The following is a 25,656-nucleotide window of genomic DNA, read 5'->3' on the forward strand; positions in this document are numbered from 1 at the left end:
CTCCAATGAACTGGCAAACATTATTTCCCTCCTACTGTTGGGCCTGTTAAAACAAGATCAGCATCCAACATTCCTTTAGGCTCAATGTGTGTTTGTACAATTACAAACACATTGAGCCTGCTTCCTCATTTATTTCATCTACCTCTGTCCACTGGAATGGCTTTTTCACCACGTTTCCCAACAACTTCAACTTCTAGCTCTTTACAATAAATGTCAATAGATTTCTTCTTTCCTCAATCCTGCACCTCATACATGGCACTGATGTGTTATAAGTTCTTGTTCCTCTTGTGTGCAGGATAATGAAAAAAAAAATATATATATATATGTATATATATATATTGTAATTTTTCAATAAAAATATTTCTTGAAATTCAGTCGTCAATTTTCTGAGCCAGTTATTCTACACACCAAGTTTTCCATTCCCCCCATTTGAAATACCTGCATCTGCTACAATTTACTTGCAGTCTCGTAGTTGGCAATCAACATGTTAATCTAAGTTATTTAAACTTTTACATGAGAAGCATCTTTCGCACTTACCTGATGAAAGGTTTAGTCATTATGACAATTGTCTTTAACCAAAAAGTTGGGTGAACTAGATACAGTCCTTTCAAGTTTTTCCTTAATCTGTTTAAAAAAAGCACACACAGATATATCATAAAAAAATATACAAAAAGTTTTAAGAATGAATAGATGAGTAAATTCAGGATATAAAACACAATGACCAAAAAATTATTCATGCAGTGAACAATCATATATTTCAATTGACCTGATTACAGTTTATTTCATAATGTAATTATATGGTTTTTGGTGCCAGTTGAGCATGTTTTCACAGCAGATGGAAAAGTTGCTGAAACTGTTGCTGAAATGAGATTCAAATGCTAAATTCAAAACTGTGGTCAATCCTTACTATTTCCAAAACTGCAGAAACTAAGGAATTTGAAAATTTTGAAAGCTCTGTTGTAAAGCTTCAAAAATTTGAAGCTCTACAACAGAGAAATACATCCCAGCTGCAAGCACAAGCTATGTGTGTGTGCATAAGGATAAAAAAAGGAATGCACAATCCTAGTAACTGTGTGCACAAAATTTTTGCTTTCAGAATTTTTAATTTAGTCAATAATTTTTAAACATACTAAAAATGAATTATATGATAAATCATACCTGTCACTATTTTATTTAGTGATTTTTCCAATGTTTTAACTTCAATATTACTCTAACTCATTCTAACTTAATATACTCTAATGAGTTACTTTTAACTGCGCTGTGTGGGCAAAACAAATATGAGTCTGCAACTTGCTGACACTGACATCAATAAGGTGTAGATGCATATTTGTTTAGTGTCTACTGTCTAGACAGCACAGTCACTTGAGCTCATTCAAAGTGATGGATTTTTGTAACTACACAGATTTAAGCAATTTCATTTTGTACTCAGAATTTTACAGGGTTATAGCTAAATGAAACTGCTTAAATCTGTATAGTTACAAAAATCTATCACTTTGAATGAGCTCAAGTGACTGTGCTGTCTAGATGGTAACCCTCGACACCACAAGGTAAGAGAGGGAAAAGGAAGATGAGATATGAGAAATATTTCATTAGCAGTTTTAGTGCATTAAACTCTCAAAATGTCATTGTCAAAAATAAAGCAAAAAAGAATTATGAATTCATTTCAATTTGAGTTGATGGACAAATGTAATATAATTTGTTTAGAACTGAATGCATATGCAGTATTTAAGTAGCTGAAGGTTGCTGTTATAGAAATATTTAGCATGCAATGTACAAGAACTTTTGATAAAGATATGTACCACACACATTGAGTATCAGAATGAGACTTGCAAACTAAATGTTTTTCATGAACACATGGGCTAGAAAACAAAGGGAATATTGCAGGAGTGAATTATTATCAACAGTTACTTACAGAAGATGGTATTATAGAATGCCTATACGGGTGGTCCCCAGGGTTACGGACAACCTGACTTACTGAGATCTGTACTTACGAACAAGCTTCCAAGACTCCCCATAAGAATAAATAATAATTAAATTAATAATTCGGGAACTACTTTCTTTCATGCAAACCTGCAATTTGCCACATTATTAAAGCAGCTCTTCCCATTATTTGGAAGTCAAATTTAAGTGCCTGGGTCATACTTGCCATGTTTGAAGATTGGTTCTTTAAATATTTTAATCCTGCTTGTGCTGGACAATGCTCCTGGACATCCAACATCTTTAGACAACCTTCACCACCCAACACTACATCGTTACTACAGCCAATGGACCAGGGAGTTATTTCTGCATTTAAGGCTTATTACTTATGGCATACATTCCTGCAAGAAGTCAGAGCTATGGAAGATTATATGATGGCCTTGAGAGAGTTCTGAAAGAATTATAACATCCATGATGCCATCAAAAACATTGCTGATTCTTGGGAGGAAGTGAAGCAATCAACAATTAAAGGGGTGTGGAACAAACTGTGCCCTCAATTCTGTGATGATTTTCGTTGATTCACAGAAGACATCACCGATGCCAGAAAGCTATGGTGGATAGTGGAAATGCACTGCAATTGGACATCAATGAAAATGATGTCACTGACTTACTCGAGTCCCATTCACAAGAATTAACCAATGAAGACCTTATGGAGATAGAGAAGCAGCTGAGAGAAACACAAGAACACGAAGAATCAGAAGGTCCAGAACCAAGAAAGTTACAACAAAAGAATTAGCTGAAGCCTTTCGTCTCATTGCTAAGCTTCAGGAGCAAGATCTAACATTCAGCGGTTTACAAAGGTTTACCGTGCAGTTAGTAAGAACATCAGCTGCTAAAAAGCCATTTATGATGAAAAAAAGAAAAAGGCTATGCAAACAACCCTAGATACCCCTTTCATGATGACTTCAGTGGTAAGCTCCCTTAAACAGAAACAGAATCAAATTCTGATTCTCCAGCACCAGGTCTATCCTCTTCGGTATCATCTTCCGATTAATGTTAGCCTACCTTCTTGTCTCAAAAATGTCCCTTCCAGTAAGCAAGACATTGATGCAACCTTTAATATTCTTTCTTGAAATTTCTCCTATCTAAACTTTTTGTATGAGTTTTTATGTTTTGTTTGTTTGAATTAAAAGAAAGGGCACAATAGTTTCTCTAACTTATTATTACAATACAGGGATATTATTATTATTATTACAGTATTACACTGCATTATTATTGCCACATGAGCCACTATAGTACTGTTATAATTATTACCGCATATGCGCTGTTCATCAGGGATCCAAATTACGTAGAAATACGACTTACGGATGTTCTCAGGAAGGTATCTTGTTCATAATCCAGGGATTGACTGTATTTAAAATTTAGATATTCCACAATAGCATGGATATAAAATAATTTTTTTTTTCTAAGCAAGACTTTAGCGGCTCAAGAAAAAAAAAATCTCACAAAACATCTTGCTTGCAACATACAAAAAAGAAACATGTTTACCAAACAACTTTACAAAACAATTTGGTTTTATTAACTTTTGTGTTTTTTATTTTTTTTATTTTTGGCTAATTTAATTTTAATAAAGACATCCTACAGCATCCATGCCTGCAGATGAGGTCAGAATTTTGCCATCTTCCCCAGAAAGTACCCATTCTAGAAATGATGACTAGCATTGAATATGGAATCTGATCTATTTCCCACAGTAGCTAACAATATTTTCCAAGATGTGACCAGAATTCTTACAAAAGTCAAACCCTCCCAAGAGTAACATTCCACCTAAGGAAATATTGGTTTAAAAAAAAGTGTACAAATCATTATAACCAAAGAAGATAAGAAAAATATTACCATCATTATGGATCAAAGAGTATAACAGAAAACTGAACAACTGTCCTAAAAAAAGAATTCTCTACATACCAAATTACAGATAGAATCCTATGATATCTCAAAAAATAAAAAAAAGTACATGCATCACTATAAAAAAAGTTAAAACTTTGTCTAAAGAAATTACCCAACCTTACCCTGTCAAACCTCCTCTGATATATAGGGTACCAAAAATTCACAAACCAATACTTTTCTTTTTCCAGTAATTGATAACATAAACCCTACAAACCTGCCAAATAACTAGCAAAATCCTCCCCATCTCATGGGCCACTCTCTTCTTTTTGCAAAAATTTAACCTGAAAGACTTACATCACATCATGGTTAGCTTCAATACCATTGACCTTATCAAGCCACATTTCCCTTCTGATATATTTGAATTATTCAAATTCACCATTTATTCAGATTAGTTTTTACAAGTCAATGCTGTGTTTGCTATTCGGCCTCATAGTCCAAACACATTTTCAATACATTGAAACAGCCAACATCCAAAAATGCAATTCATATAAAAAAAAAGAAAAGAAACTAACAACTGTTGCACTTTCCTAGATACACTAGTTACACAACTACCAAATGGTTAATTTATCATTTTCTGTTTATAGGAAGCACCCCTTCTTCCTACACACCGGAAGATGCTTACATAATCACACCATCACCCATCACAACAGTATGGAATCCTTGTATCACCTTACACAAACAGAACTAGGGATATTTGTTCATCTGACAAGAGCCCTTGCTACTGGACTTAAGTACCTTTTGCAACACTTTTTTAGTCAATGGCCACCATAAAACAGATAAAACACTGCATACCACCCTACCAACCTCCCTCATGCAACAAACACAAGATCACTAGCAGAACTATTCTCATCCCTTATATTCTATGTACATCACAAAAGATAGCTAAAGCTCTTAATCTCTTCATCCCCTGAAACTTAGCCAACTTTGGACAGACCTGGTAAATCTGTTAACATGTGTCTTGAAGAACATAAAAGCTATGTCCATAATCACCTGTATGGCAAGTTAGGACTGACCAACCATGTCTCTGGACATTCCTCTACTTAGGATTAAGTAGAAGACAACTGTGTTGCAGAGAAATCATTACAGGTCTGAGAGAGTATTTTTAGAATCAGCGTAAGCTATGAAGCACTACCTGAGCACCAACAAATACAGCTACATTAATTTTCCAAAGAGATGGGAGACCATCATTCTAAAACCACATTTAACCTGACTTTTCTGAATTAAGTTCATTTTTATCAAATCTCGGGGACACCTTGTTAGGATATCACTTTCTTTTCAGTTGCAATTTGAACTGCTTCTACAACTATCTAAGTGCTGCGTGCTTATCACATTTCTAATTTGTGCTCTCAAGATGCTAGATGAAAATCTTGTGAAATTTTAGTAAGTTCAATAAATCATTTATTTTCTTCTGGTGCTGTTTATACCTGAAGTGCTGTTATGAATGAACATTATATACTCTTGCCTAAATGGCTAGTTAAAGAATATTTCTGATCAAGTCCAAACATCTGTCAAGCCTATCCCCTGATTATCTAACCCTAAATCTACAGTATCATGTAGACTTAGGGTTAAGTAATGAGGGATATAAAGACAAAACATGCTTCAGGCCTATGATAAGAAGGCTTATAAGGTCTCACAATGAGCAACAAAAAACATTGCACTTTTAAAAACACCCATGCTGTTTGTTTGGAGAGCAGACTTTCCACTTGGTTAACCAGGCCAGTATATTTGTAAAACTGTTAAAATGAATGAGAAAATTTTATTTTTACAATACTCACTGATTCATACTGAGCAACAAAATGCATTAAATTCAATAACAGAAAACAAGCAAATTTCAGAGGTTTTAAATCTTACTTTTAAAACCGTATTTTTCAGACCATAAGACGCACCTTTTTAACATAGAAAAATCGACTTAAAATTGGGGTGCGTCTTATGGTTCGAAGATAACATTAAAATACGAATCTTTACACTGTACCGAAGCTGTTAGCGATGTCAATTACTGGCACAATATGTTAATAAAATTAGTAAGTATGCCACTGAAGGTAGGTACTTAAGTTATATTGCTGCATGTGGGTGAATCACCGATTTAGAGAGTCAATAGTCATTAGTGTGTAAACATATACGCTTTTGTACGGTTCCTTTGAATTATTTTTTATAAGTCGTTAAAATTTTTATCTTAAAATTAGAAAAATGAGTGTAAAACAAAAAAGACTTTCATATAACGTGAGTTATAAATTAAATGTGATAAATTATGCAAAACAATATGGAAACAGAACAGCAGAAAAACATTTTGGTCCACCACCAACAGAAAAAATGGTTCATGAGTGGAGAAAACAAGAGGAACAATTAAAACTGCATGTAAACACAAGAAAACATTCCATTCGCACCTAGAAAAATGGCCAGAATTAGAAGTACAAATGAAAAATTGGGTAACAAATCATCGAAACATGGGAATATCTGTTTCTACGAAAATGATAATTTTTGAAGCGAAATGATGGGCAACTGCTAATGGAATTTTAGATTTTACCGGATCACCGTCTTGGTGCTTTAGATTTATGAAAAGACACGGGTTATGCATGCGTACAAAAACCACTCTAGCCCAAAAAATGCTGGCTTACTATTTAGCTAAAATTATAGAATTCCATAGATTTGTCATATCAGCGTGAAGGAAATTTAAATTTGAGCTTAATCAAATTGTGAACATGGATGAAGTGCCTCTAACTTTTGATGTTCCTTCAAATCGGACAGTAGATTCAAAAGGCACCAAATCAATAGTGATCAAAACAAGGTCACGAAAAAACACCACACTGAAGTTTTGAAGATTTAGCTTGTTGCACGGACGGAACAAAACTATCCCCCATGTTAATCTTCAAGAGAAAAATGTTACCGAGAGATGAAATTCCTCGTGGCATTATCCACATTCAAGATAAAAGCTGGATGGATGAAACAGGAATGAAATTATGGATACAAAAGATATGGGCAAAACGTCCGGGTGTGTTGTTTAAAAAGCCTATGATGTTAAGTGTGGGATCAATTCAGAGCACATAAAACAGAATCAACCAAGAAGCTTCTAAAAGAAATGAATACAGAATTAGCTCATTCCTGGAGGCCTTACAAGTCAATTACAAGTCAATTGGCCTTGGATGGATCTATTAATAAACCATTCAAAAATTTTATGCGGGAAGAGTGGAACAAATAAATGGCAAAGCCAAATCACAATGTTACAGCAACAGGATATGAAACGGCCAACAATTTCAGAAATATGTACCTGGGTGAAAAATTCATGGGAAGCTGTGAAAGAAGAGACGATTATAAAGTCATTTAAGAAATGCAGGATTAGTAATGCGATGGATGGTACTGAAGATGACGCAGTTTTTGAAGGGAGTGACAACAATAGTTCAGACGAAAGTAATACGAACGGTGACATTAACAAGACAAGTGATAGTACCGAGAGTGAAGATGAACTGAATATTGCTAATACAAATGATTGTAACAATAAATAAAAATTAAGTAAGAATTTGTAAATATCTTTATATAATAAAATATTTTTTTCTAAAAATCGTCTCATCATCCGAAAAATACGGTAAGTAATGCACATAATTTGAACTAGATACAGGTAATGAACATTGTGACAAATGTTTACCAGATAATTAACCCATAAGTATTTACATATAATTCATTAATGAAAACTCAAAGTATACAGTTTTTATTAAACTTCAAAATGAATTCATCAATTTAGGTGCCATTTTCTAATTCAGAGGTTGGCAGTCATGGTTTCCTCACCTATTCCTAACTTATAGATCTTTAAAGCTCTGGATGACAGTTTTTCCTGTCTAGTGTTCTATATTCTTCATATAATGATGTCTTGGTCAAACTCTTCCTTCCTGTGATGATCACAATAGTCAGTCATTTTTCCCTTAGAGAAGACTTTCCAGACCTCATTTAGTAAACTTCTTTTTGCATTTGTTCTTTCAAGTGCTTGTTTGTTTGTTTGTAACCTCAACAATTTAGCATCATTCTTAGTAACTACATGTTCAGAGCAATCAGTCTTTTCCCATTTCTCTTCTGATAGTCCATGTTTCTAACATGGGCTATCAGAAGATAGTCCATGTTAGAAACCAAAATGATAGTCCATTAACAACCCAAAATGACCATGTGGATGAAATATATGAAATAACTTATTGCTTTGTAGTAGCTGCATTATTTTAATTATACAAAGTTGATTTTAATTTCATTGCACTTAACATCCCTATAATTAATGATGTGTAAACATGGTACCAAGGCCAGGTGTTTAGATATCAAGCTATCAATGGCATTCTTGTATTTATATGGAATTTATATGGAATATAGAAAGGCTGTTTTGGGTATCTGTATTCTTTTTATTTTATGTTCACATTTTTCATGATAAGTGATCCAACTTTCCAGATATATTAATCTACCTGTTGTTTTACAGGATGGCTTTTAAGGTTATTTTAGGTTTTTTTTTGTTTATTTTTTTTAGTGCAAATTTATCATGGCTCTCTGCTAGTTTATTAAATATACCTTGCAGTTCTCTTTGTTCTCAGTAACAAGTATGATCATCTGTATATTTCAGAGGTTTTGATTTCTTGAATGGCCTTTTCTGAAAAGATCAACAACAACAATAATGGTGATGATGCTCATCTCTGTTCGACTCCTCTTTTTTCTATCTATCCACTGAAAATGTGCTTATTTTCCTTATAGAATGTTGATTCTAATACCTGGAAGTTTGTCAGACATGCAGAATTTTCTGTTAAGGAGCATATGTGGAATTACAAAGTAGGTATGAAACTAAAAAGTCAGCTAACAGCAGTGCCATAACATAAGAATTTTGAGAAGATGTTAGCAGCACACAAAATATAATAAAGGAGTGTTTTAAGGAATCAGTATCCGACTATACACCCAAAAGACAGCAGGTAAATCAGGAGTATTTAGATGGAGGGCAGTATAATTAATCAGGAGTTGCAGAAAAAGAAAAACAGTTGTGTAGGATATATAAAGAGAAAGGTGATCAAGACTATGAGCAGTAAAAGCACAAGCAAGAAGGGTGACCTTTACGGAAATCACAAAAGAGTTCTTTCACTAAATGGCAAGTACAAGAAGCAATAGTCTTAACAAGTTCTCATTGTAGGAAAGTAACAGAAGCGAACAAAACAATCAATTGATTGCTTCCATATGGTGATGCATATCTTGCATCACCATATGGAAGCAATCAATTGATTGCTTCCATATGGTGATGGGATTGATGGGACCTCTCATTACTGTTTGTGTGCCACTTCCGCATTGTGCAGGCAGGCAATCTGACGCAAAGTTTTCATGGTGTGTTAGTTGCAACCCTTTCGCTAGAATTTTATTGCCACTTCGTTGTGTGCTACTCCCGTATAAGGCTGTGACACAAAGTTTATGCAGCATGTTTGTTGCAACTCTTTCAGTAGAATTTTATTTAAAGTGGGCATTTGTGATCTGTCTTAATGACATCGAAAATTTCAAATGCAACTGAACAAACACTTATTTCATATAAGTGAAAATTTGGACAAATGTCAGGACAGTTGTTATTAGTTAGATGTTGTGTTTGGCAGTACAACAAATGGTTTTGCTTGAGTCTGCAGCATAGTTTCTGTGGTAGGGGACATGTTTCATTAGGTAGTGCAGTTTTCATCCCAGTTTTTTCTCTAATTGCACTATTTGTCAACAAATATATTTTGTTGCACAGATTGCAATTGTCTCTGTACCTTATTCAGTAATACAATAAAACTGAATAAAATAAATCCCATTCCACCTATTCATAAGTTTTTTTTTTTTTTTTAATAATGCCCAACATAAATGCAAACATAAAAGTAGAGTTTATAGGATCACATATTCTTTACTCCACTCCCAGATACTTATAACACAAACGTACATATAATATCACAGACATAAATTATTCATAATCCATTTTACAGTACTGAAGGTATTTCTATTCACGCCTATTCTTTCTTTTCCTTAGCCTGGATTACTTCATGAAGATCTGGTCACATGGATTCCATGGAGATGAGAAAGAGGTGGACGGTATCCAGAAGTGAGTGAGAAAGATTGGGGCAGGTCTTTGGTATGCTCCCTAGATTGATGGTCAATAGACAAACAAATGAAGACGATATTTTTTTTTAAGTTGAGCCCCATACACGAGAGGTGGGTAGATCAACCTATAATACATTAGTACTGTGTATGGGTTGGGAAAGAAGGTAATTGTTCACATTGGATTTGAATGACTATATATTGTATTCCTTAGGGTACACATCAAGAGGAAGACTGTTCCATAGTTTCAGGGATGGAGGAGGAGAAGAAACTTGTTCTGTGGGTTTAAAGGTGCACTGTGTAGGGATGTTGAGCAGCAGCTGCACGTGTTCCAATGAGCTTAGTACTAAGTGGGAGAATTATTGATGCTATTTTGGATGAATATTTTTCATGGAAATATTTGTAGAAAACACATAGTGCAGAGCCTAATCATTTGTGCAAAAGTGGAAGGAGTGAGTTAGTAAGAGATGGGTCATTAATAAGTCTGATTGCTCTCCTCTGTATTGAATCGAGCATTTTGAGGAAGCTTTTAGGGGGCCCCATCCCATATGTGGGAGCAGTATTCAATGGTTGGGTGGATTTGTGATTTGTATAAGGTTAACAGATGTTCAGGGGTTAAGTAACGTCTTGAGCAAAAGAGAAATCCTAGTTTTTTAGAAGATGAGGATGCAATGATTGTTATGTGTTTATGTCAGGAGAGGCTTCATGTCAGGGTAATTCCAAGAAGAGAAATCTCAGATTGTCTGGAAATTTGGGTGTTGTCAAAAATAATACTGGGAGAAAATGGTTCTTTTTTATGAGAAATGAGACAGAACTGGGTTTTATTTACATTGAAATTGACTAGGTTATCTGAACCCCATTGGAAGATGGCTTGGAGGTCTGAATTGAGGGTAGGGTAGCTGATCTATAGGTTGAGGCGAGTTGTGCGGAGTAAGGTTTATCAAAAGAAAGGAAGGAGAGCAATGTGCTGTCATCTGCAAAACTGTATTGGGTTGGAGGTAAGCTGAAGTAAGTCATTGATATACAGTAGGAAGAGGGTTGGTGAGAGGAGAGAACCTTGAGGAACCCCGGCATTAGTCGAATGGTGAGAGGATAATGAGCCATCCACCACCACACATAGTGTGCATCCAGACAGAAAGCTGGCAAACCAATTAAAGAGGTTTTGAGATAGAACAAATGATGGCAGCTTGCTTAGTAAGCCCTTGTGCCAGACCTGGTCAAAAGCCTTGGAGATATCAAGTCCGACAGCTCGAGATTCGCCAAACTTCTCCATGGCATTTGTCCCAAGATGGGTGACACATGTCAGCAGATCTCCTGTTGATCGGCAGAGATGGAATCCATACTGGCAGAAATTTATTAGACGGATAGCTTCAAGGTAGTGTAGGAGTTAGGAATTGATGATTTTTTCCATTACTTTAGACAGGACTGAGCTGAGCGAGATGGAGCAGTAGTTGGACGGTAGTAACTTGTTGCCCTTCTTGGGAATGGGTTGAATACAGGCCCCAAGCTGTGGGATAAATACCAGTGGAGTAAGACAGTATATATAAGCAACATAGGACAGGAGACAGGTCTGGTGTGCAAACCTTCAGGACAATTGGAGGAATGCCATCAGTGCCGGGAGACTTTTTTTGTATCTAATTTGGACAGTATTTTGCTGACCTCTTTCTGTCAAAAGAATATAGTGGGCATTTGGAATGGTAGGGGGACATTTGCCATTGTCAATTATATGTGCATTGGAAGCAAAGTGCGAGGCCAGGAGATTGGCCTTTTCTGTAGATGATGACGCAATGGAGCCATCTGGATATGATAGAGGTAGGAATAGTGTTGGGCAGAAGTTATGACTGATTGCTTTGGCGAGCGACCAAAGGCTTGGCTGCCATTTGGACAGGCTGCTAATTTCCTCTTTTGAACTCTGTTTTGGAAGCACTGATAGTTTTAAAGGAGTTCTTGATTTGAGCCAGTAATGGTATGTTTGGTTTTTCATTTGTACAGCCTTGGCACATGTTTTGGAAAATCAGGGTTTAGTTAGGAAATGGCAGGTCAGAGTACCGTGGAGAATGTACAATTCCGTACCAGTGATCAAAGAAGGATTACTTTGGTTATGAGTTCGGTGCATGTGTTTGGGTTGGAAGGTCAGAAGCAATAGTCTAACCATGGGAATAAGGCATAAAAGTTGCAGAGGCTTGGCACTGTTATAATGCCAAACTACTCTTGTATGGAAGTAGCTGTGTAGGCATTGTTGCATAAGGGAGGAGATGAGCACTAGGTTATGGTCAGAATTGCCTAGCGGGCTCTCTACATTCACCGTGTATTTGAAAGGGTCATTGGTCAGGAAGACATCTAGGGAATTTGGAGAGTGGTTTGGGTTACTGGGTATTCTGATTGGTATCTGAACTTGTTGTGTAAGGTCATTAGTGATTGCGAATGTTTCAGTATCTCTGCCTGCGAGATCTGTGCGTGCCTAAGAGTGTGTGCCTAAGCCACCAATGAGAAAGAGCCTTCTCAACTACCTCGATCTATCAATCCTTCCCCTATTTATTCTCTTCCTTCGACTTTGTAACTGCCACCGATTCATTCCCCCAGATTTTTCTTGGAAGGGCTTTCCCAGCCACCTTGATGTCGCTGCATTAAGGCGGGAAACCATGTGCATACTTGACCTTTGCAATAGTGATTGCCTTGTCATAAGTTAATCCGTCTGGAATATTTCTTTGTCTGGAACTTTCCTTTTTTACAATTAAATTTACACTTAACTTTCTTTGTTCTTTACAGAAATTTGACGGTCACAATATTTAACAGTTTACACTAACTTATTTCCATACTATTATACATAAACATAAATCTCCATATATGACACTCCTCATAACTTCATTGATTATATTGGCATTCCTCACATCTTATTTACCATGCTCATACATTTTCACTCTCATTTTCTTCAGTCTTTCACTTGTTTTCCTTACTTCAGTTAACCTTGTTTTAAGTTTCTTAAACTCTCCTGCTCTCCTCACCTCTGTTCTTATAAGTTTCTTTCCACCTCTATTTTTTTCTCTCTCTCACCAAGTCCCCTCTCATCCCCATAGTCAAAGCCATCCATCATAAATGCTTCATCTTCCTCTGTCATGCTGTCCATCACATTATCACCACCAATTTCCTGATATGTATCCTTAAGAGGGTGTTCAGGTTACTATGACAGCAACTACATGATTAAATTTACATTATTATTAATCTCCTATCAACAATTTTCCTCCAAATCAATCTATTACTTGTGAGCACTCCAATAATGTTGTATGGATCAATCTGAATAGATCAATCCACATGGTCGTCCTATGGGTCTTTTTCTGCCATCTTGGCATCAAACACCTGTTTTGCTAATCTTTCTTCACCACATTCTATTTAAGTGACCATACCACCTTAGATTAGTTCTGCTTTCACATTCTTGAATGATAATAATGTCAAGTTCCTTTCTAATACAGGAGCAGACTTAGGCATGGGCTTTATGGGCTTCAGCCAGGGCCCCTGTTCAATCAAAGGGCCCCCTTTGCAGTAAAAATAAAAAATAAAAATAAAAGCAATTTAAATTACAAATTTAAGAAAAAATAAATTATACAAATTTTTTCGTACCTAAGTAACATTAAAATCGTTAATTTGCAACATTATTGGATTTGAATTAAATATCAAATATCAATATTTTAAATGACAGTAAATAGTAAATACAGCTCTGTCTTCTATCGCCTCTGTCGGTACTCAGTAAAATCAAAATATACTTTGTCATTTGTCAGTTATGCAAATAATATAGCAACGTCAAATGGGAGTACAAGTATAGCTCATCCAGCTCATCTAAAGCTTGTTAGCTTAGCATAGCTCTCACATATATACTTTCTGCTCTCACCACTTGATATTTGAGGTTATGTATAGTACAGTATAGTTGAATATTAAATAGTCATTTGTTCGGTGAAGCGTACTGTTCAGGTGTTTCGTTTCTTCACTGGTAAGTATCGGCAAAGTTTACCAAATACTAAATAAATATACATTAAACGTTAAACAACCTAATATGGCAGTGGATTTTTTAAAGTTTTTTTTTATTTCTTTCCAGATTAAATAAATATCTAAAAAATGTCTGATAGAAAATATAAAAGCAGAGCTGAAAAACGAAAAATACAATCGAATAGAGAAAAAGAAAAGTAAATGTGCCAAAATTTCAAATTTTTTTGTATTGGAAAATAAAAATGAAAATCTAAACGATATAGGTGCAGTAATAAGCGAAAGAGAGAATAACTTAACCGAAGAGAAACAGAAAAAACAACAAAATGTATATAACAATAACGAAGAATTACTCGAACTAAAATCACAAGCGAGAACCTCTAAAAACAATGTTGACGTTGACGGACATTCAGTATCAGATAAAAATATACAAGACCTAGACTATGACCAGCTCTCTGAAGTCTCTGTTGCTGTTTTGCAAGAAGACAGTGATAAAGAGGCAGAAGAGGCTTTAAAAAATGCAGAGTTGCTTGCTAAATATGGTGTGTGGCCTACACAGCTAAATGATAATTTTATTAATCACTTCTCTCACATGAAATGACTTATTTCCAAAATAAAAACCCAAAAAATATATATCCAGTTTCAACAAGGTATTACAAAGAACAAAACAGATCATTTTCAAATAAGTTCTTTGCAAAAAAAATTAAAAATGGTCAATTACTGGAAAGGTCTTGGTTGTGCTATTCTACCATTATGGTAAGTGTTTTTTGTCTAGTGCGCAAACTTTTCTCTGAAATCCCTTCTCAATACACAACCGGATTCTCTGACTGGAAACATATAGGACCATGTTTAGAAAGTCACGAAAATTCTAATGAACATAGGAAATCATTGTTAGTATGGTTAACACGTAAAGAAAAAAGTCTGTTATTGACACACAGTCGCAGGAGCAACTAAGAAAAGATACGGAATATTACCACAATGTCCTAAAACGTGTTATTGCAGTTGTGAAATATTTAAGTGTAAGAGGCTTAGCATTCAGAGGTCAAAAGGAAATATTTGGCTCTTCGCACAATGGTAATTTTATGAAGGCTCTGGAATTACTAGCAGAGTTCGATCCATTCATGCGCAAACATATCCAACAACGAGAACTGCGACCAAAGCCTTTCACTTCGTACTTATCAAAAACAGTTTATGAACAAATAATAGAGATTATGGGAAAACAAGTAATAAAAAGAATTATAGCTGAAATAAATAGTGACGTTGCAAAGTACTACTCAATTGTGATGGACTCGACACAAGATTTGTCCCACAACAACCAACTAGCTATTATAGTACGATATTGTTTTGATATGAAAAATGTGTATCTTTCATCAAAATTTGTAGTCACATTGGCCTATCTTTATTCAATTCCTTACAAGAATTTCTAGAAAAAAATGGACTGCCATTGGATAATTGTAGAGGACGGTCTTTTGACAACGCGACAAATATGTCCGGCCGATACAATGGTGTGCAAGCACATCTCAAACAAAAAAATAAATACACTGATTATATGCCATGTGCTGCGCATTCCCTAAATCTAGTTGGAGGAGAAGCGATTAAAGTTGCAACTCAAATTATGAACTTTTTTGGAATAGTGCAACAAATATATGTTTAATTTTTTGCATCTACTCATAGGTGGGAGCTTCTCAATCGTAAAACAAAACTAAAATTTTCAATAAAAGGTTTAAGAAAGACTAGATGGTCTTGTTACTATGATGCTGTTAGAGCTTTATAAAATAGTTACAGTGATATCATGAACATATTAAAAACGTTTAGTGACAATATAGATGAGAAACTTGATTTTCGAAGAGAGGCACAGAAATTATATAATGATTTGGCGAAATTTGAAACTGCGATTTTAACTGTTTTTTGGGAAGAAATTTGAGAGAGATTCAATTTAGTTAACAAAAAAGTTTAGACCCCAGGCTTAGACATGTGAAATTGATTACATCATTAGAAGTATTCGTGAGCAACTTACGAGAACAATCAGATCAGAAACTAAACAATGAGGAGACAGCCAAAAAATTAAGTACTAGTGTGGAAAAAGAATACAGTGATTTAAAAAAGAGACGTATTACTTCAAAATTTTTGGAAAAATCTACAGAGAAAGTTTCGCTAAATGAAGCAGAAAAATTTAAACGGGATACGCTATACGTTGCATTAGATAAGATTCAAATTTTTAATGGATTTGCAATTCAAATTAATATCAAAAATATTGACTTGGAAAGTGCACGTAATGTTATTGATTATTATTCGGATGATATAGACAAACATTTAGTCGATCAATGCATTCAGTTAAAATCCTGCTTACAGACTAAGCCAGACTCATATGACTCATGCGGTGATATATTCAAGCTAATTTATGAAAAGAAACTTGTCGATGTTTTTCTGAATTGCTATACAATCTTAAAATTTTTTTTGGCCATGTGAGGCCATTTGACCAGCTGTGAGGCAGAGCGATCCTTCTCCAGGATGTCCTATATAGAAAACAAATATAGGACAACAATGACGAATGAAAGATTAAATTATTTATCAATTCTTTCCATAAACTGTGATTTAACCAAAGAATCACAATGTGATAATCAAATAAAAGAATTTGCAGCACAAAAATGCAGAAGAGTTACTCTTTAAATGTCTCTTTAATGTATTAAAAAAAACTTACATTATATAACTCCTGGAATGTTTTATTTATTTTATTTTTAAGAATAAGTATTATTATTATTATTTTTTTTTCCCCTTAGTCTTTATTCTTGACGTGAGAATTTGTTGTTTCGTTTTTTTTGTTTGTTACTAAAAGTAATACCTAATATATTTTATTTTTTATTTATGTTTGATGTTTGTTATGTATACAAAACCTTTTTTCATTATAACTGTATATAAAAGTTTGTATATCCAAGTGCATCAAATAAAATAAAAAAGTTCTTCAATGTCTGTTGCCTATAATTTTTTCTATTAAAAAAGGATTAAAAAAAAAACAGTTTTTCGACAAAATGGCAAATGAGTCGCCACAAATAACCCAAACTTGGGTTAATTTTGGTTAATTGGATAGGCCCCCAAAGTTAACGGTCCGCCACTGTTCTAATATCTTCATTTTTAATATGATTCTACTACTGATGCCATTAGTTCACTTCCTAATTTTTCTCAGAACTCTCATACATGTGGTCTGTAGTCTTTGATCAAGTGCTTCATTGCTAACCCAACTCTCTGATCCATAACTTAAAACTGATTTAAACACTGTTTTGTATATATTAATAGTTCAGTGTTTTGGCTAATTTCTTTCTTATTCCATATTTATTCAACTGGCTACCCAGCATACCAGCTTTGCTTATTCTGTTGTCTATTTCCAGATTTAACCTGCCATTTTCACTAAAAATTGTGCCTAAATACTGAAATATTTTACTTGTTCTATAGGATCTCCATTCACAAAGCAGATGAAGTTTTTTATGCTCTTGCCTATTTTCACAGTTTTGGTCTTTTTATTGCCGATTCTTCATGCCAAATTTGTTATAGCTGTTATTCAATTCAGTTAGTGAATCCTGGAGACTTGCACTGGATGTGTTTTGGAATACATCATTTGCATAAAGCAAAGAGCTAAGTTTGACATCTCCAATTCTAATATCAGGCTTGATGCCACTTTCTCTGATAATGTGATCCATATAGATGATGAATAAGAGTGGAAATAATATGCATCCTTGTCTTACCCCTGAATTTATATATCAAACGATCTTCCTGAATTTCCTTCAATTCTAACTGACAACTTAAACATGGACTAAGTATATCATTCTGTATAATGTTCCATTCATCCCATATAATGGTAGTGTTTTGAAATGCTTTTCTCTGGGCAACTTTCATATGCCTTTTCCAAATCTACAAAACTTAAGTACACATCCTTGTCATATTCCCACAATTTCTCAACTATTTGTCTTAAAATGAAAATCTATTATTGACAGCCTCTATTTTGCTGAATCCAGTTTGTTCTTCTCCAAGTTTCTCTTCCACAATCTTTCTCAACCTCTTTTTGAGTATGCTTGCGTAAATATTACCAGGAACACTCAGTAGAAAAATTCCTCTGTAATTCTCCATTCAGTTTTATTCCCTTTTTATAGATAGGTACTATGAGAGCTATCTACTCCAATCATTGGGAATTCGACTTCTGACCAGGCCCTCTGAATTATGTACTGTAGCCACTGCAAAACTTTTATACCTCCATACTTAAGAATTTTTGGTCAATCATTATCTACTCCAGCTGCTTTAACACATTTCAAGTTTTTCACTACCCCAAGTATTGATATGTACTCCTCTCTGCATTCCTCTTGAAAATTTTCTGGTATGGTTCCGTCAGTGCTTGGTTTTTTTAATAGTCTTTCAAAGAAATTATTCCAGACATCTAGATATCCTTATCTTCAGTTTCCAGAACATTCTGCCACCTTCTTGATATGTATTTTCTATATTCTTACCAAAGTCTTCCCATTATTTTTATTTAGCTACTTTGCTTAGCACTTTTACATTTTTCTCTGTACTCTTTCGGGGCATCTGCTGACTTATTTGCTAGGAACTTTTGGCATGCTTCTTCTTTCTTCTAGGACTGCTTCTTCTTCCTTAAACTTCTCTCCACCATAATGTTCATATTTTCCTATCCTCAATCAATGTCTTCTTCAGAGTTTGCCACTAAGACTCCAAGATTTGGTTCTTGTTTTCAATATTTCATTTTTTTCTTCAATAATGTTTGTATAGTCAAGGTTACAATTAACTGGTAAAAGCTGCTTAACTTTAAATCTTTTTAAAACTTTCTTACATACTGTTGTTTTCAATGTGGTATCCATTTTTATCCTGCTCAGTACTAAATAATGGTCACTTCCAATTTCAAATCCTCTGTACACTCTTGTATTCTGAAAGAACATGAAGATATCACTATCAACAATGACATAGTCAATGAGGCTTTTCTTATTTCTTGTGTCTTCTCTCCATGTGAACTTGTGCACATCTTTATGTTGAAACATCGTGTTAACAATAACTAGTCTGTGTCCTAAGCAGAAGTTCAGTAGATACTTACCATTATTATTAGCTTTGCCCTTTTCTCCATAATTTCTCAAAATGTTCCTATATGTCTGGTGAGATTCACTTCCTACTCTGCTGCTCAGATCTCCAACAAGGATCACTTTTTCCAATTTCTTTATGTCAGCTACCTGTTCTCATGACTCAAAAATTTTGTACTGTTCTTCTTCCTTGGAAGAAACTTCAGTGGGACAATACACACAAATAAATTTCATTATCCATGTTCCCATTTTGCCCACATAACTCTATGTGAAACTGCCTTCCAATCAAGAAGTTTATCTTCATGTTTGGTGTTGAATGCTATCGCTACACATTCCTTTCTTCGATCATTATTGCCTGAAAATAACATCCTATACTTAATTAGTGAGATCTCACTTGCTTTTATCTTCTTTGTCTCAGTCATGCCAATTATGTCATATGTCAAATCTATTAAAACAGCTTGAACATTCTCTTCACATCAATCACTTGCTATGTGGTCTAGTGATTAGGATACCTGGCTTTCACCCAGGAGGCCAGGATTCGATTCCCAGTTATTTTTGCAAGTTGCAGGTTCGAATTCTGCCATGGGCATGGATGTTTATGATTGTCTTTAGGTGGGAGATGAATGTCATTGCCTAGTGTGGGCCCACCACCTTCTTACTGGTGGCCTGAAGTGGCTTGGAAAAAACTTCCATGTTTGTTCTCTAGAGCAGGGTTTCTGGATTATGTAAAAAATAAATGAAAAATACAAAAAAATATATATGTGTAAAACTGATAAAAACCCATAGCATGTCCACAGTACAAAATGCACTATAGGTTTCTAAATATCTTTCCTGGATGCAAGCAACATAAAAATCATTCTGCAGGCATCTATTTGTTTCCAACTTGCTATTTCTGGTACTGTTAACTTAAACAGCCTATTTCACCTTCATGTATAGCATTTAAACATCTGCATTATTCCTATCCCTTCATTTTGCTTACCACTTGAATGAAAATTTTATAGTCATTACCTTAGGACAGGGGTCGGGAACTGGCAGCTCCAGAGTCGCATGCGGCTCTTGGCTGAACAAAGTGTGGCTCTTTTATATTGAATTAAAAGATACATAATTAATACAAATAACTAAATATTGTTTTTTGATATGACCTGTTCGTGTCGCTAGATACTACGCGTGTGATGGGTGTTACGCATGAAATTTTATGACATGAACAACTGACAACTACGTTGCATTTGAAATACCGCTAAATGTTAACTCTGACTAAGGTAACTAGCGGCACGGCGAAAATTTGAACTAATTGATCAGCTGTCCTGTCAAACACCACGGTTTTTAACTGTCAAAATAAATATTCTGTTAGTTAACTTATTTCTTGGTGGTGCTAAACTGGTGTTTAATTTAGTGTCAGGTAATATTATGAACAAATTAATTTTTATTATGTTTTTATGTTGAAATTGTGTTTTTACTTGCAGGTAAATTTCTGATAATAACCCTCCTAATATGAGTTCAAGAAAAAGAAAAATAATCGAAGAAAACAGAGGATTCAAAATGTGGACAGAGAAATTTGCATTTATAAAAGTAAATGGAAAACCACAATGTTTAATTTGCCATCTACGACTTCAAAATAACAAAGCAAATAATGTCAAACGGGATTTTCGAGAAAAAAATTTAGATTTCAATAAAAAATATCCTGAGGGTCATAATAGAAAAAAAGCTATTGAAGAATTACAAAAGAAAACATTGCTTCAGCAAAGAAATTTGTCAACTTGGATGAAATCTTCATCAACCACTACTGAAGCAAGTTTTTTGTTATCCCTTGAAATAGCAAAAGCGGGAAAATCTTTTACCGATGGTGAATTTCTAAAAATTGCATGTATAATGTCTCTGAAATTCTATTTAAGGATATGAAAAAAAAGGACGAAATACGTAAAAAAATTAAAGATTTACCTCTTTTGGCTAGAACTGTCAAGGAACAGATTGTAACAATTTCTGCAGCAGTTTCAAATATGCAAATTATAGATATTAATTCTGCCGATTTTATATCTATTGCGGGTGATGAATCAAATGATATAATGCTGTGTGATGGTTAAATATATCACGCCTTCCTGTATTCGAGAAGAACTTCTTGATCTGCTAGCAATTAAAGGACACACTACAGGTCAATATATTTCAGAAAATCTTCTAACATGTTTACAGAACATATACCACATGGAGTTGTGGCATATGTTCCATAAACTCCAAAAAGAGTGATGGATGTTGTTGTGCCAATGATCAATTTCATCTGATTCCAGGCATTGAATCACAGACTTTTTGACACATTTTTAGAAAAACTAGGTAGTCAACAAAGATTTAGTGATATTTACATCTGTATGATGGTTATCAAGAGGAAAAGCATTAAAACGTTGTTTTCAGTGCTTAAAAGAAGCAATAGTTTTCTTAACCACTAAAATTATAACTGGTAATTAATTTACGGAATTAACAACGCATATGAAGTATATTAATTAAAGATAACTTTAATGAATCACTTCTATATTTCGGCAATGTCACATTGCTATCTTCAGGAACATAAAGATATGGTATGTGCACTAAGGAACTAACAAAGCAAATGAGGAAGAAAGTAAGAAACTAATTTTGTTCCTAAAGTCCTAATGGTGCCCTCTTGCGGGCTAATTTAGTAGTCTTGGCAGTTGGGCTGAAGTTCTCATAATGAAAGTCTCCCAAATTTGGGGCAGTTTCATGCACCCAAATTTGTTGAGGTTAGGAACGTTTTTTAGAGCTGCTGAAGATTCTTTGAATAATCTTTCGTATTTAAACTTGCTGCGATGGATTATTTTTGTTTTCTTCCAACGAATTTTATGGTGGGTTTTAGGAACAAAATTAGTTTCTTACTTTCTTCCTCATTTGCTTTGTTAGTTCCTTAGTGCACATACCATATCTTTATGTTCCTGAAGATGGCAATGTGACATTGCCGAAATATAGAAGTGATTCATTAAAGTTATCTTTAATTAATATACTTTATATGCGTTGTTAATTCCGTAAATTAATTACCAGTTATGCCTAACCAACGTATAAGTCTTACTACTAGAATCACTAAAATTATAACCTAAATAATGTGGTACTTCTCAGCAATCCCAAATGGATACAAAATTTTTGTTTTTTGCTTGATATGACAAAACAATTTAATAAGCTAAAGAGGCAGTGAAGGAAAAGAAGAAAGCATATCAAAAGTTCCTGGCAAATAAGTCAGCTTTTACTCTTACAGAATACAGAGACAAATGTAAGAAAGCTAAACAGTGTGTAAAACTAGCTAAACAAAAGTCATGGGAGGACTTTGGCAAGAATATAGAAAATAAATATCAAGAAGGTGGCAAAATATTCTGGAGGTTGTTGAAGAAGCTTAGGAATGGAGGAAAGAGTGCTGTAAAAGGAATTAGAGATGATAAAGGTGAAATGAAAACAGGAGAAAAAGATATCCTTGAAGTATGGAGTAATTACTTTGAAAAACTGCTAAATGAAACAAGCAGTGATGACAGCACAGTGGTAAAAAACACTGACCAGGCATGCAGTCAGGAATACATATCCATACTTGAAGTAGAAAAAGCCATCAAAGGCTTGAAATGTGGAAAGGCAGCAGGAGTAGATGATATTCGACCAGAAATGCTGAAGTATGGTGGTATAAGAGTCTTACAGTGGCTGCACTGCATAGTTCAGAAAGCCTGGACAGAGGGACGAATTCCCGATGATTGGAGTAGAGCTCTCATAGTACCCATATATAAAAAGGGAAATAAAACTGAATGTGAGAATTACAGAGGTATTTCCCTACTGAGTGTTCCTGGCAAGATCTATGCAAGTATACTTGAGAAACGGTTGAGAAAAATTGTGGAAGAAAAGCTTGGTGAAGAACAAGCTGGATTCAGGCCAAATAGAGGCTGTCAGGATCAGATCTTCACTTTACGACAAATAGTCGAGAAAGCATGGGAATATAACAAAGATCTGTATTTAAGTTTTGTCGATTTGGATAAGGCATATGACAAGGTGCCAAGAGAGAAGCTATTCAATATGCTGCAGTTATATGGTGTCAATGGGGCATTATATCAAGCAATACTTAGTCTTTATTTGAGTTGCAAGTCAGCAGTTAGAATTGAAGGAAGTACAGGAAGATGGTTTAATGTTAAATCTGGTGTGAGACAAGGATGTACATTATCCCCTCTGTTATTCATTATCTATATGGATCACATTATGAAGGAATGTGGTATTCAACCTGATATCAAAATTGGAGATGTTAATGTCAGCTCTTTGCTTTATGCGGATGATGTTATACTTCTAAATAAATCCGCTACAAGTCTGCAAGATTCTCTGACTGAATTGAATAGCTGTTGTAATAGATATGGTATGAAGGTCAGCAATAAAAAGACAAAGACAATGAAAATAGGCAGAATCATTGAAAATGTCAACTGTGTTGTGAATGGAGAACCTGTGGAACAAGTAAAACATTTCAGCTACTTAGGCACAATTTTTACTGAAGATGGTAAACTAAATATAGAAATAGACAACAGAATCAGCAAAGCAGGTATCGTGGGAAGTCAATTGAATAAATTCATATGGAATAAGAAAGAAATTAGTTGGAACACTAAATTAGCTGTATACAAGACTGTGTTCAAACCAATTTTAACTTATGGATCTGAGAGCTGGGTCAGAAGTAAAACACTTGACCAAAGACTAGAGACCGCAGATATGAGAGTCCTGAGAAAGATTAGAGGCGTGAACAGATGGCATCAATGGCAATATCATATTAAAAATGAGGATATTAGGAAAGAACTTGACATTGTCAGCATCCAGGAATGCGTTAGCAGAGCTAATCTCAGATGGTATGGTCACTTAAATAGAATGGGAGAGGAAAGATTAGCAAAACAAGTGTTCTCTGCCAGGTTGGCAGGAAAACGACCCAGAGGAAGACCAAGATATAGGTGGATTGATACGGTACAAAGTGCCTTAGACGATAGAAATATAAGATCTGATAATGTTGGAGTCTTGACAAGTAACAGACTGATTTGGAGGAAAATTGTAGATAGGAAGTTAGTAATGATGTAATTTTTTTCATGTAGTACTGTCATATCCTGTACACCCCTTGAGGGTACATGACAGGAATTTGATGATGATGATGATGATGATGATGAAGCTTTTCCCAGAATATCAACTGCAGAACTACACATCGAGCTTCTGGAAATTCAGAATAAAAGCATCTGGGTGCAAAAACTTCAGGAAATGGTAGCACAAATTGAGGAAAATGAGGATATGGAAGAAACACCACAGGAAATTATATTTAAATGTTGGAATTCTTTCCCAACTAATTATTCAAATACCAGGTGACTTGCTTTTGGGGTTTTGACTCTTTTCGATTCAACGTACAATTGCAAACAATTTTTCTCTTCAATGAATTACATTAAAAATAAGTATAGGAACAAATTGACTGATGAAAGTTTGAAAGCTGAATTACTATTAAAGTGCACAACATACAATCCAGATTTAAGTAAATTGACTGAGAAGATGCAAAATCAAAAGTCTCATTAGTGAATTTTAAATTAAAACAATCAAATATCTATTAAAATACATAATATTGTATTTTTGTTGGGACTAATTCTTTTTGCAATACAAATTCTGACTTCATAAGGCATATTCCGGTAATTGGACCACATTTTTTTATTAAGCTAAAAGCACAATAAAGAAATAAAATGAGACAAGTTTCGTAAGTCGTTTGACTTAAATCTTCAGGGGTAAAAGGTAACTTAAAGTTTAAGTTACCTTTTACCTTCCATACCACTAACACCAGCCACAATGTACTCTAGCAGAAAACAAACATGTCTTACATAGAAAAAACTGTTACATAAGGAAATTTAAAGAAGCTGCAAGCATGCTTAGAATTCCAACACAATGCAATAAAAACCAAGGCTTAATTCTACACCAAGTTTGGTCAGCTTTGATAAAAAATATACCTCAGTCAGACCTCGGACATTATGAACGTGAACAACAGAACGTAGCATCATCCAGCATTGTTTAAACTTAGCACTGCTTTGAATCTGCATTCTGATTTTTTAATTTTATGAACAGTCCTACGGCTACAACTGTATAGTATGAACTATATTTGAATAATTTCGCTTTTTTGCTGGCTGTTTTAAACTTTAAGTTACCTTTTACCCCTGAAGATGTAAATCAAACGACTTACGAAACTTGTCGGGTTTTATTTCTTTATTGTGGTTTTAGCTTAATAAAAAAATGTGGTCCAATTACTGGAATATGCCTTATGAACTTCTAAACCACAGAAACCTCCATTTACAAATTCTGACCTTTTTGCAATACTATACTTACTTAAACATGTTTTGTGATTAAAAACTTAATCAAACTTAATGTTGCTTTATTTATTGAACATATAAAAAATTTATATGCAAACATAAAAGTGGTATTTGATATCTGGAAGTCATCATCATCATCAAATTCTTGCCATGTACCCTCAAGGGGTATACAAGATATGGTAGTATACTACATGAAAAATTTACATCATTACTAACTCCCTATCTACAATTTTCCTCCAAATCAATCTGTTACTTGTCAAGACTCCACCATTATCAGATCTTATATTTCTATCGTCTAAGGCACTTTGAACTGTATCAATCTATCTATATCT

General features: G+C 34.5%; 1 protein-coding gene across 4 annotated transcripts in view; it reads right to left on the reverse strand.

Moving 5' to 3' along the window:
- Positions 1 to 25,656, reverse strand: part of LOC150100307 (uncharacterized) — a 495,437-nt gene that overhangs the window by 56,257 nt on the left and 413,524 nt on the right. For all 4 annotated transcript variants that reach the window (XM_090402566.1, XM_090402565.1, XM_090402567.1 and 1 more), the window contains one exon: positions 538 to 624. In XM_090402566.1, coding sequence (XP_090258692.1) covers positions 538 to 624 — 87 coding nt within the window. The remainder of the gene's footprint in view (positions 1 to 537; positions 625 to 25,656) is intronic.

This window comes from Typopeltis vanoorti, chromosome 13 (assembly GCF_054136105.1).
Source record: "Typopeltis vanoorti isolate ZY-2024b chromosome 13, IOZ_Tvanoo_1.0, whole genome shotgun sequence".
Taxonomy (NCBI): Eukaryota; Metazoa; Arthropoda; class Arachnida; order Uropygi; family Thelyphonidae; genus Typopeltis; species Typopeltis vanoorti.